At 34.3% G+C, this 13,868-nt stretch overlaps 1 protein-coding gene across 1 annotated transcript; it reads right to left on the reverse strand.

Annotated features, from left to right (window-relative positions):
* Positions 1 to 4,477: 4,477 nt before the first annotated feature.
* LOC129217012 (adult-specific rigid cuticular protein 15.7-like) lies at positions 4,478 to 11,561 on the reverse strand. Its single transcript, XM_054851243.1, has 3 exons — positions 11,475 to 11,561; positions 7,602 to 7,667; positions 4,478 to 5,260 (listed from the first exon to the last, which is right to left on the reverse strand). The coding sequence occupies exons 1-3, from the start codon at positions 11,541 to 11,543 to the stop codon at positions 4,853 to 4,855; spliced, it is 543 nt and encodes a 180-aa protein (XP_054707218.1). The 5' UTR covers positions 11,544 to 11,561; the 3' UTR covers positions 4,478 to 4,852.
* Between the last annotated feature and the right edge of the window lie 2,307 nt (positions 11,562 to 13,868).

Raw genomic sequence — 13,868 nt, forward strand, 5'->3', positions numbered from 1 at the left:
CGTCGACAGCCCTCACCGCTCCTCCCTTGTATCCGTCCCTGTCCCAGACCCAATGACAATGCAATATTCTTCAATGAAATAAATAAATTTGCCGTTATATTCCAATTTTAATCAACATTTTTGCATAAATCTTCTAATATGAGAACGAAAACTTGATCGCACAAATTAGAATTAAATGTCCACAAAAATTAGAAGATATTTAATTCTAATAACTGACTTTTCTGCATCAGGTAAGGTTTATCCAATTATATTTCTCTTTCCTATTCTTGCTTTCAAATGATTCTTTACGCTACACTCTTTCAAATCGACTGATATCTCTTTTCGTCGGAGAAAAATTTCTTTCCAACCTTCGCATCATGTCTACTAATCTTGTACATTCAGTTACAAATCTGCGCCTTGTTTGCTACTATTTTTACTTCCTTTTACAAAAAAGGAAGTATTGTATTCGCGAAAAAAATTTCACTCAAAATTCGGCCTTAATTTCCTTTTTGCTCACCCCCGAATTAATGTTGAGTTTTTTTTTTTTCCAACCCGACAACACGCGGATAAGTGTTTAAGAACGTATAAAAACCCGAAGTATCCATTTTGACATTCCCCGAGTTAATTAAAACGACTTTTCTCGTTACGTCCGTATATACGTATGTATGTATGTGCGTATGTGCGGATGTGCGTATGTATGTCGCATAACTCAAGAACGGTATGTCTTAGAAAGTTGAAATTTGGTACGTAGACTCCTATAGGGATCTAGTTGTGCACCTCCCTTTTTGGTTGCATTCGGGTGTTTCTAAAGGGGTCTTTTGCCCCTTTTTTGGGGGGAAATCATTGTTAATTTCGATGTATACTCAAGTGGTGTTATAATTTGGCGGACACATATTTCGCCAGTCTTTTGGACTGAGTTTTGTTGCCAACTTGGCGACAAATTCGGCATTTTTTAAATTTATTTATTTATGTTTATTTTTTTAAATCTGGTTTCAATTTGACCACTGGTGGTGATATTTAGAGAATAAACTATTGATTCACATTAAAATTGCCAATAATGGGAAAATGACATTAAAATTGGAGTAAAAGGAGGTCACGTGATGCACGCATCAGCTCTTTCATTTTTTATTCAAAGTGCATTAGGAAACGTGAGTAATAGGGTGACTCAGAATATACTGTACATACTAGTAATATACAGAATATACTAGTAATATACTGAAAGAATTTTAGCTTCCTATTTCAACTGAAAGAGGGTGCTCAACCCCCTCCCCCAAACTTCATAAGTATGGGGAGGGGGATTAAAAAATACATTGAACTGAAAAAACACTGCTACATATTATAATATACACTAGTAATATGCATATACATTGCAATAAAATAATTATTTAAAAAAAAACAACTAGGGAAATTAAAGGTTTTTAAATTTGTGACATTTTCTATGCTACTGCTAATGTTAAATTGAGGGGTCATTGAGCACCCTCTTAAAATTTGAGCAAGAAGCTAAAACTTTTACAACATAATGCTATTAGTAAATCTAAAAAAGTAAGGGGTGTCCTGGACTCCTAGCTAAAAATAAGTTTTTTTGAACCACCGTAGTGAGTAATCATCTCACTCGTGCGGAATACTAAAATACTGAATGGTAAAATAATGAAATTTTATCAATCTTCTACCAACGTTGTCACGTTTTGAGAGTGACATTTTGAGAGTTCGTGAATTTGTGACAAGGAGAAGGAAAGGGTGACAAGAAGTAAGAATTTTCTACAAATGATGTCTCGCTTTGAAATAGGAAGGAGTTCGTGAATTAGTGACAGTTTGTGACAAGGAGAAGAAAGGGTAACACGAAGTGTGGCACTACACATTTTCGTTAAAATGAAAATACAGTAGCCGCCGCCTATATGAATCACGTTTGTTCTAAACTGTTTTGATTCCATTAAGCGGCTGACTCAATAAAGCGACTAATTCAATAAAGCTGGATTTGGTTCTGTTTTTGACAATTTGATTCATTAAAGCGCTTGATTCAATTAACCACTGATTCCATTAACCGGCGTTCACTGTAATTGAAACAGGCAGGTGTTTTTCTTTTTTTTCCAATGGGACTGTGTAAGAGACCCACCTCAAGAGACGTCTGGGCCATAACCAGACCAAGTGCGCTCCCCAACAATGCATCAGACTTTCGTGTGTCACCATTAAGGCGTTGATGCGTGACACAGTAGTGTTTTTGACGCCCAGTTTCCACCAGATGGAAGCACCTGGGCTCTCATTTGATGCGAAATTGCACTAGGAATTTAATTTAGCAGAGGGATATTCTAAGCCAAACGAATACCCAAGGGATCTTTTACATGCCGCATGCATAATCATACGACACTGGCGCTGAAGATTTTCTGCATCTCGAAAATCCACCGACTGCCACCCAGGTCAGAACCTGAGTCCCCAGATGTAGAAAGTCAGCGCCTAACTATCAAGCCACCAGTCGGCGGTTTTTTCTTTTAAGTTTATATATTTTTAATAAAGACAGCAAATATATTTTTTACGGTAGATTCCGTTTTGTATTATCATTGATTTTATTTCTTGACAAAAAACATCGGTAGAGATATAGGTTTGAATCAAATCCCACTTAGAAGTTTTAATTTAGCCTGATTTTGAATGCTTTGAGTTCATTAAGTAAAGATAAGATTTAAAGCAAAATTCTATTTCTAATTCTAAAATACTACTGCATTCAAATGCTCTTTTATAAAAATCTTTAATAAGTATTGGATATTGATTCAGTTTATTCAGTTTTTTTAATGTAAACTTCAACATTATAGCTTACGAAGTAAGAACACAAGAATCCTTTTTATTATTATACTAACGAATGTGTGCGTTATAAAACACATTAGTAATGTTTGAAAGAAATTGAAATATGATCTATAAAAAAGTAGTTCTTTATTTTCTTGAGCTGCAAATATGTGTTTATGTAATATAGAGTGTTTTGTGACAGGGAAGGGTATACAGTCAAGTGTGACACTGCTTGACAAACAAAGGGAGGAGGTCAAAAGCATTAAAAAAAAGTGGGACATCATTTATCAACAATCTTATACCTGGTTTCTTCCACTTAGCTAAACTGTGGTGAAACTACTTTTAATAGTATTCCATTACTGGTGATTAATTAACTACTCACCTTTACATAGTTACAATTATATATAATTTTTGTGGTACTTCGCGGACCCTAAAATAGCTCAAAAAATACTAATGAATTTAAGCAGTGACATTGACCTACAGATCAATAGTGCACTATGATTATTGAAATTGGAATTGGAACACCCTCTAGAATATTAATTTTCTCTCAGAATTGCAACATCTCAAAACATGTAAAGTTTAAAAAATTATTTTCCTCTTTGAAATGAAAAAAACTTTCAGGGAATAAATCAAAATTTGTACAGTAGTCTAGGAGAAGTATAAATTCCCGTTAAAGCGTGGATCAATGCTTTCTCTTCTTTAAAAGCGACTGCTAATACATGCAACCTAAAACGAACAATCTGAAGATGTACGTTTTATATCATTCTGCCACAAAAGTCTGTTTCATTCAATGTTCTTACTATATTTCGCTTGCTTTGCTATAAAAATATTTACCACTAGATATAACATGAGAGGTATACTCTAAAAAAATACGCATTTGATTTCCTTCTACCAAACATATTTCGTTCAATTATTTTTACTACTTCGTTTGCCTTTGTGTAAAAATAGTTACTACTAGATATAACAGGAAAAATGTAACTGAAACCGATATGAATTTGATTTATTTCTATCAAACATGTTTCATTCAATTTTCTACCATTCTATAAACATCTCATTGAATAAAAGATAGCATATATTTTCAACTTTTCTTTTCCTCTACCACGTTACAACTCTTACTTTAAGCTGAATTAACCGATCTCTCAGTGCAATACAAAAGATGAACACAACGTTCTAAATGAATTTTCTTCGTGAAAGAATTGAGTTTCAAAGAACATAATAGAGCTACTTATTAAACTTTTTCTTGGATGAATTCCCTGTTTTGATTTTGAAGTAAAACATTGTTATTAATGATATCCAAAAAGTTTATTTATTTGTTACCTTAATAAACATAAGGTCGAACAACCAGCTGTTAATACCCGCAGTAATAGTTTATTCTTATAAAATAGTAATAATAATAATAATAATAATAAACTGGCAAGAGGGACTTAAACTTCAAAATATTAACTAAAAATAAGCTTAAACTTAAAGCATTGCAAATTTAAACACCATTTTATAATTTCGTAAAATTAGTAAAATTTTGTAATTTAACTTTGTTTATTGATTTTTTCATCTATCAGTGTCAACTACTGGTGGTTTTACTATCAGTATGTTTCTTCTTTGAACTTGAAAGTGTTAGGTGCGTTAATATTCTACATTTGTATCTTTTACACGGTTTTTGTATGTGTAGTGAAGGAGAAAAGAGAGCCATTTTCAATTCATGTAATATTGAATAATTGCACAAAAGTAAACACTAACATATTTTATTGCAATAGTTAGAATAACAATTAAAATAAAAACCAAGTTACACAGATTTAACCAGCAACCATTAGCACCGTTTCCAAATGGTAAATTCATGATGAACAATAAATTTTCTACTTTCACTTCACAATGAAAACAACGTTCTTTACGATTAATCATTCAGACGTACGTACAGGAAGCAAAACAATGCACATAGCAAAGTGAAAGGAACTGAAGTAATTTCGTGTTTAGCATTGTATTGTTTTCAAGTGGAAAAAAGAAAACACTAATTATTGTTCTCACAAAACAAAAATTGTATTTTTGTAAAATAAAATCGGAAATAGAGAGGAGAAAGTTCAGAGTGAATTAACCTAAATAGAAATTAGTAATAACCAACAGCCCTTGGATCAGTGATGGGAACGAGAACGTATCTTACACCTGCCCGTCCAGTTGGAGCTATTGGAGCAATTGGTGCAATTGGTGCAACAGGTCTGGCAATTGGTGTAGCTCGAAGAGCGGGTTCTTGCCCATTGAAAGTTGATTCCATTTCAACATCAGCAGGATTCTGGCTGGCTGTGCCTGGCTCGTTGGTGCGAATTGTAGCTCGGAATCCATTTTCGTCAGCAATGTAGTCAACCACTCTGCCAAATCCGTCCTCCCCTTGCACGGTGTAAGATCCAGTCACACGGCCATCGCCATCTCCTGTTTCCTGACGAGAGTTTTGTCCACCATCTTCTGTGTCAGCTGAGTAGCTGAAGGAGTAAGGGATAGGGATGTTGTTTTCCTGGTCCTAGAAAAAAAAACATTTTTTTTCAATTTAATGCTATAGTACATAAAATACACCGCCAGCTCAGTTATTCCATCCGAGGATTGTAGCTTCGTGCTTTTTAGCGCTCATCATTTCGGAATATGAAGTAACTGAGCTGGACGCGAAAAACCTCTTAAAGGAGCCAAGAGAGCCAAACAAACTTTTAGTTAATCTAGAATAAGCACATTAGACGAGTGAACGTAGCAATGGTGTGGTTCAAAGCATGGTATTTTGCAGTAAGTTACCGCACTAAGCCAGGCTAAGGCAGAAAAATGCTATAGTGCTGGTGCAATATCAATTTACGTCCTCTTAAAAAATGAAGGGTACCTGTTTAAGCAGTTACAAATTTAATTGTTTTCAACAGATTTGACGGTGAATCCTTGATGTAATTTCATGATTTTACTTATAAGAGATTGGATTTCACATGGTTATAATCTGTGATATGTGTTGAACAATCGCTTTACTGTCCCAAGATCCCGGTTGCAAAGGACAAACGAATGTCCTGTCAGAGGAAAGTCATCAGCAATCTTGTTAAGTTTTTTGCAGTTCCTTGAGTGATGTTAATAAAACTTCTGAGATATTAGCAAATTTCATTCGGATTCCGTTCTTTCGAATCCCCCCTCCCTAACCCCCCGAACTGACGAAGCTACCATTACCGAAACTGTGTTAGATCAAAGGAGTTATTTGTTTTTACTTTATTACGCCAAAAATCTAATTTTTCTATGATCTTGCCATTGCGTCTTACTATTTCTTCCTTCCTGTTTAGTGCAGAAAGGGCATAAGTCGGGACTTACGCCCTTTCTGCACTAAACGAAAAATGTGACCCTTTAAATAAAGTGCTTTGTTATACAAGAATTGACTTCCCTGCTATACTAGTCGATGTCTCTACATACAAGCATGGGAAAGCCACAGCTAACTCAATTTTGAAAAAAATGCAACCTATGCCCGTTCTGCAATGATCGATTCAAGTGATGTACACATTACGCATCGAACAGGAAAACACGCCAAGTTTAATTGAATCACTTAATTTATTTGATCTTTTTCTTCAATGTTTTAAAATGTTTCCACTCATTTATCTGCAACAATAAAATAGATCAGGGCACACTGACGCGGATTTTTTCAAGGAATTTTCTAAATTTTATGTTTTAACTTAGAAAATTTTTGACATTTCCTTCTCATGAAGCAATTAATGGAGTCAAAATTGGTATATTCATTTGTTGCTCAGTTTGTATTTTTAACCGTTAAAAAAATTATTTTTGAGTCCAAGGCGGTTGCGTAAACTTGCCCTGGACACGGGGCAAGTTTATGCATATTTATTTTGACACCTAACGTGATTCTGTTTGTGTTTTGAACATAATTTCTTACCATCGTTAAAATAAAGCAAATTTATGACAGACTGAATAGTGTATAAAGTAGAAACTGAACGGGCATGAAGATAGCACTACATGATTGTAAGGTGTAAAATACGATTTGGTGACTCAATTAAAAATTAAATGTTGATTTCGAAAACTGAATAGCCTGAAAATACTAAAATGGTTTGAGACAGTTCGGAGCGAAAGAAGCGTCAGGACACGTTTAGCAGTCAAGCATTGGTTTCCTAGGAGCCAACTCGCCGATCGTCAGCGTCGCTCCTCACCGAGGAGAAAACTGGATTTTTCTGCGCATGCGTGCCCGCGCTATATCGACGTCGTGAATGGCCACGCCGGAATCCGCTTGACTTTGATTTCAGCGTCACGGCGAGGAAAGGTATTCAGACGCCAATGCGTAAACTTGCTCCGTCCCCAAATTTGGATTTAGTTTTAACATGCAAAAAAATGTAATTAAATTTCAGTTCATACAAATACAATTCTCAAAAATGGATAAAATTCTACTTTTTTTTTTATTTATTTGTTCTTTCTTAACTAAGTGTTGTTTATTCACAATAAGCTTCCAAACGTTCAACTCAAAATTTACTCGGCTTGGTAAAAAAAAAGTTTCTTCTTTCTGCATGCAAGGCCGAAGCTCGACTGCTTCTCAAAACCTTGTGAGGATATTTGCTAGGGGGCAGCATCAATCTGTTATGACTGTTGGATCTCCAGCTATAACTCGTTTTGAAAAAAGGGCACTGCGTAAACGTGCCCCGGTCTACCCTACTTCAAAATAACTTGAATTATGTCTACAAATCAGGAGTGCCTATCTCTTCTAAAATTAATGGCGCATCCCCTCAAGTTCTACGCCCCCCTCCACCTCCTGCAAGAATGAGGACTTTCCCACAAAAAAAGAGAATACGATTCAATGAAACGATGATTTTAAAGCTTTGAGCTTATAGCTTTTTCATACTTACTCTGTATTCATTAATTATCCTCTGAGCAGCAACAGCAGCAATCAAAGTCGCGAAAACAAAAAATTTCTGAAATGATACAAAGGGAGAGTTACTGGAAAATACATGGTAACGGCAAAAAAAGATATAACTGGGAAACATAACAGGGAAAACAAACTTAAATGGTAATTTATTACGTAAATTTGTGGCGAAGAAAGTTTTTTTTTTTTTTTTTTACTTTACGTTTTAATGTATCAAACTTTAAAGTTATCTCATTTTAAATTGAAAAATATATTCTAGGTGGTCAGAGATATTTTTATTTTCTCTACAAGCGTATTTCAAGAAATGGAAAATTTCGATTCAAAAATTTAGCCAAGCTTATTTTAACACTTAGTTCAAATTCGAATTTAGGATTATGAAAGCGAGGGAAAAGAAGAAATTGATTTTTTTAAATATTTCAATTGATTTTTTTTTAAAAATCATTTTAAAAGACATAAGTCAAAGTACTACTCATCTTTTTTTTAGACCCGTAATGATTTTTTCTGGGGGAGGCAAAAGATATAAACTCAATGTAAATAACCTAAGAAAAAAAAATCCTTGCATGTAAATACTTGCATTTTTCATAGATAGGAGAAAAAGTTGACACCCCCCCCCCCCTTTCCCAACTTGTCTTAAGTGAATGTTCCCTGCGATGTTCCATTTCATGTTTAGAAAGTCATTTTTTCATGGAATTGATCCCTATTATTATACTAGTCTTTACTGCATTTGTATTTTGACTCATCCAAAATAAATTTCACAGTTCTAAGAGGAACCACTCTCCATCCTGTCTTTTTAAAATAAAATAAAATAAATTTTAAAAAATAATATTAATGCAATAATTGTTTTCATATTTTTTTTCATATTTATTTTAATTATTTTGAATACGTAAAATTAAATTTTATTTTAAGTTAAGGACAAATTAGAAAATTAGAAAACTATGGTGATCAGAGAAATAGGTAAAACATAAGTTAAATAATTAAACATAGATGAAATACATCTCTGCATTCGCTTTAAAATAAATAAATGAATGTCTTTAGTAAAAAAAAGTTTGGTGATTTACATAGGGGTGCATTCCATTGCATATGATTCTGCCGACACCCATGTTTTCATTGAAGTGAAATAACTAATTGCAGTTGCAACAATAGAGTCATTCAGAGTTACTTGTAAACCAGTCAAATCTAGTTGGGTCAAGTTTAGTCCGGTACATTAGTTTTATATAAAACTTTATGCTCTATAATTTCGTGCTGATTTTTTTTCGATTTTTTTATAATTTACTATTTATTATTCCTTTCAAAATTTTAATTGAAAATTTTAGACAAAACATTCATATGTCATACTTGCAAAGAAAAAGCTAGTTGGTATCTTGGAAAATAGAATATTTACGTAAACTGCTAGGTTCAAAAAGCAGCTGTACTACCCTGCTAAGTACAAAACTCGTATCTGCACTTTTTATCAAAATGAGCTTCGGTCATCAGGTGATTCTTTGCCACATATTTTACCTAACTACAGTATTTTATGGTCATTTGTGGATGGAAAATATTTTTTTTTTTTTAAGTTTGAGAAAGTAGCATCTGAATCAAAAACATGGAGGCGCAATACTTTAAACAGTATTTCCTCATTTTAAACTCGGATACAAATACTATATTAGCGCTTAGCACGGCAGTGTAACCAACAGTATTTTGAATATAGAGTCAAGAAAATGTTTAATATGTTAACCCACACACACACACACACACAAAATCAATTGAAACGGATTTGTTACAGAAATGCACGAAACAATAATTTTCAAAATAGAATAAATAAAAAGTAAATGAAGTTTAAAGAGAACTGAATTTATAAAATAATAAATACTGAAATTGCACTTGTTTACACACAAAAAAAAATTGATTCTTTTTTTAACAGCTGACAAACAAAACAATGAAAAAGTAAAATAAATAATTAGGAATTAAAGTTTACTCTCTTAATAACCTTTTTTGTTTTCAAAAAATAAATCTTTTACTATCCCCCCCCCCTTTTTTTGGCGGAATTTAAAATGCTTCAGGAAATAAGAACTTTGTAAGATGATTCCAGAAATTTCTTTGTTCAAAAGATGTAAAAAAAAAAAAAATCATTGGAACAATGCGTTGGCTTTATACTCAGGGAAAATGTTTTTTTTTTTCCTGCTAAAACTAGGTGAGCTATAGTTAATTGTTCAAAAATAATCCTAATATGAAAATGTATCACTGAATTCATTTGTGTAGAACAGTCAACAGACGAAAATAACTTCACTTTCAGATCAACAGCTTTTTGAAAATTTCATGGTATTTTCTAATTTTTTTTATTTACTTCTTTATATATTTATTTTTATTATTGTTATTATTTATTTTATACATTTAATTAATTAATTAGATTTTTTTTGGGGGGGGGGCATAATTTTCTTTAAAAAGACATTTACTAACAGCTGCTGTTAGAGGCATTATTGAAAAAATTGTCTTAAAGCAGGGCTGAACACCTAGAATTCTTCTATAGTTTAATTTCGTAAGATCTGAAAACTCGATGCAAGCAAACTCGATTTTTAAGCAAACTTAAAAAAGTTTGCTTAAAAAGCTTTAAATACTTTTGCTTAAAAAGTTTTAAATACTTTTATGGGTAATTGTAACTAAATCACATAACAAGAAGAAGCTGACTAATATTTGAAACTTTGTGAATGGACCGTAATGTCTTCACTTTCTATAAAATTTTGACCAATACAAAGGTTCTATAAAACTAATCTATGATCAAAAAAAAAAAAAAAACTTGCCAGCGGTGTTTTTTTTTTTGCTTTTTTAAGTATTTTATTGTAATTTTTAGAAATAAATGAATCAAAATAAAGTTCAGCTACTTAGTAAGAAAATTAATAAGAAATCTCAAAATTTAAACATTTGATTTCTTTTTTGAGCTAAACTTTTTTTAAAGAAAACATTAAATTATAAACAATTAAAAAGGGAAAAACATCACAAATCGGTTAAATATAGATGCTAGTTAGGTGATCATCGAAAACGTTATGAAGTTCTCTTATGTGCGGAAGGAGTCGCTTCATATTTTTTATGCTCAGAAACTACGAGAATAAAAAATTACTTTGAAAGGAGAATGTGAATGTATTTTTTAAATGAATGTACTGCTTAAAACATCACTGAACAATTTTACTCTGACAGTTCGTCTACAAATGCGTCTAAACCCGTTAAAACTTGGGACATGTTTCAGACTACGTTAGACTATGTTCAGACTACCCGTTAAAACATGGGACATGTTGAGATCATGTTTCAGACTAATCAAAACGTTCGAAACTGAAAAGCTTTTAATGTTTAGTATTAAACTAAAATAACAAAGTATCACCCATTTTTGTCCATTTTTGAAAAATTTTGATTCAAAAATATTTTTTCTAATTCAAGAAGCATGTACTTTTTTTTTTTTTTAATTTCGATGTTAATGCCAAAATATGTTCAAAATGAACTTTCGGTACATTTCGCCTGATTTTAACTTAATGATTCGAATGTGAATCCAAGATTTCTACAACTGCAAAGAGAGGAAAGCCAAAACTACAATACCAGCATGGCGATTTCAGAAGATGAAGTCCCTATTTATTAAAAGCTTTTAATCCTCAGTATTAAAATAAAACAACTAAGTATAAACTATTTTTGTCTATTTTTAAAAGTTTTTGATTCAAAAATATTTTTTTTTTAAATTCAAGAAGCGTAGACTCGATTTTTCAATTTCGATAACGCCAAAAAATGCTAAATATGGACATTCGGCACATTTCGCCTGACTTTAAGTTAATGAAGCTAATGTAAATCCAAAAAATCAACAACTGCATAAAGGGAAAGCCAAAAATTACTATACCTGCATGGTGATTTCAGGAGACGAAGTCCTTATTTGTTTAGTAACGAGAAAATTCAAGATTGCTAGCATATTCAGGAGTAAGAGTTGGTATATATACTAATGGAGACACCCCTTGTTCTCATTTTAGAGCCACAGGTGAATATTAACTACAAAACCACCAGCAACGACTAAAAAAAATGAAGTCTATTGTGTTCGTAAAAAAATAAATAAATGCTGGCCCGTTTGCTCTGATTGTCGAGGTCATGGAGGCTAAACTCTCACTGGTGGACACGTCCTTCTTTTTAGGGACAAATCAGCGCTGTTTAGGTTGTCACCTCACGTCTGGGATGGTCGCTGACGTTGACAGATGTCCGTCTGAGGAAGATCTTCCACCGTATCAGTAAGAGACCAAATGTTGAGAAGTTAAGTGGCTTAAGTCAAGATGCTGCAAATCGTTAGGATTGTCGTGAGCCCTGGGTTTTTAATGCTGCCCTGGGCAATGTCCTGGGCTGAAAAGATGTCCAAAATTTTTAAATTTGAATTCCAGGGCAGAACTTTGCTATTAAATCTTAGATTTGTTGCGTTTCTTTATGCATTAAGGTTAATGAAGTAGTCAGTTGGTAATGTGTTTGCCCAGAATATCTGCTCCAGTCTAGAAAGTTTTTTCAATTATGATGAACGATATAGGGCTCCAAAAAGAGGTAGACATGTGTCTGTTACCAAATGAATAAATGTTTGCTATTTTCAAAATGCTAAAATATTGTACACTCCTGTTTGTGAAAATTGGAACACCATGAAGGAAGCATCAAAGTTGAATGAAATTTTATACACAGTTGAGTGGTAATGGTACAAATAAATGATTACATTTTCAAACCAAACAAACCATAAAAAGAGATAGAAATTAGTATTTTGTGAGGCCACCACGCGCCGAAATAAGAGCTGCTGCACGACTCGGCATGGAGTGAAACAAAGTTTGAATATCTGCCTGCGGAAGAGTATTCCATATTGTTTGTATGCGCAGCCAAAGTTCGTCTGTCAAAGCAACAGGACGAGGCTCACGAGCGAGACGCTGCCCTACAAAATGCCACACATGTTCAATCGATGACATAACGGGGGGAATATGCAGGCCAAGGAAGAAGCTGTACCTGCTGCGAATTAAGGTAGGATTTGACAGTCCTGGCGACATGCGGACGGGCATTGTCCTGCTGGAATATCCCCTGGAAATCCTTGCAGGAAAGGAATAGCTTGGGGCTGTAAAACTTCGTTTGTGTATCAGGTACTGTTCGAATTGCTCACAATTCGTAGCAATTGTGATCGTTTATGATATGTTCTGGCACCCCAGACCATAACTCCGCGTGTTCGTCCACTGTGGCGTTCGATAATGCACTCCGGAATGTGCCGCTCACCGGCATAGCGCCTAACACGAATTTGGCCAGCATGATGCCACACATTGAAGCGGTATTCGTCAGAAAAGATGACCTGCTGCCAATCAGCACGCGAGCTCCTATGCACATTGGCCCATTGGAGCCGCCGGCGGCGATGGTTTTGCTTGAGAGGAATCCTGTATAAAGGAATCCTTGCGCGCAGCCCACGCTGCAGCAGACGTCTCCGAATTGATGAAGTATACAATGGAACACCCGTAGCTGTTGACCACTGTGCTGCCAATTGTCTAGAAGAAGCTATGCGGTTCGTCAGCGCCATACGCACCAGGTGTCTGTCATCGCGAGATGACGTCACATTTCGGGGTCCACTCCCGGATTTCCGAGCTGTCCGACCCTCGTCCCTCCACTGCTTCCAAACACGCATGATTGTGCTGCTGTTACGCTGCGCACGAGCGCGGCTACTGCATAATAAGATAATCCAGCTTCACGAAGACCGACGATTTTGCCCTGTTCAAACTCCGAAATTTGCCCAAATTTCGCTTTCTTTCGTCGAAGAGACATAGTAAAGATTCAGTTAACGTTTACTCGAGCATATAACCACCGATAATCATACACGCTCCGCTACAGCTGTCTATTTATATTTGGTTCGATCCGCCGTTCAGAGGGCGTTGCTCAGCATACGCTACTGGTTTGCATTTCTAATCATTTGCATACCATGCCCTACTTTACATTTCCTGCAATTTTCAGCTCACTCGCATAAGTCCTTCGTTGTGTTGCAATTTTCACAAACAGGAGTGTATGTAAAATAAAGACATTGAATTACGCCTTAAAAAGTCTAGATTGTTAGTCGAAATTTAGAATTTCATAAATTTCTACAAAATGTCTTGAGATTAAATTTGACACAAAATAAATATTCGACTGTGTCAAAAAGCTGAAAATAATTTTTAAAAACCAATTAAAAAAAAAATGTTCTCTGTGATTTTTTTTTTTTTTTTGAAACATATTAGTTTTGAAGCTTAATTTTGCTACGGAG

The sequence above is a fragment of the Uloborus diversus genome, chromosome 2 (genome assembly GCF_026930045.1).
Source record: "Uloborus diversus isolate 005 chromosome 2, Udiv.v.3.1, whole genome shotgun sequence".
Lineage (NCBI taxonomy): Eukaryota > Metazoa > Arthropoda > Arachnida > Araneae > Uloboridae > Uloborus > Uloborus diversus.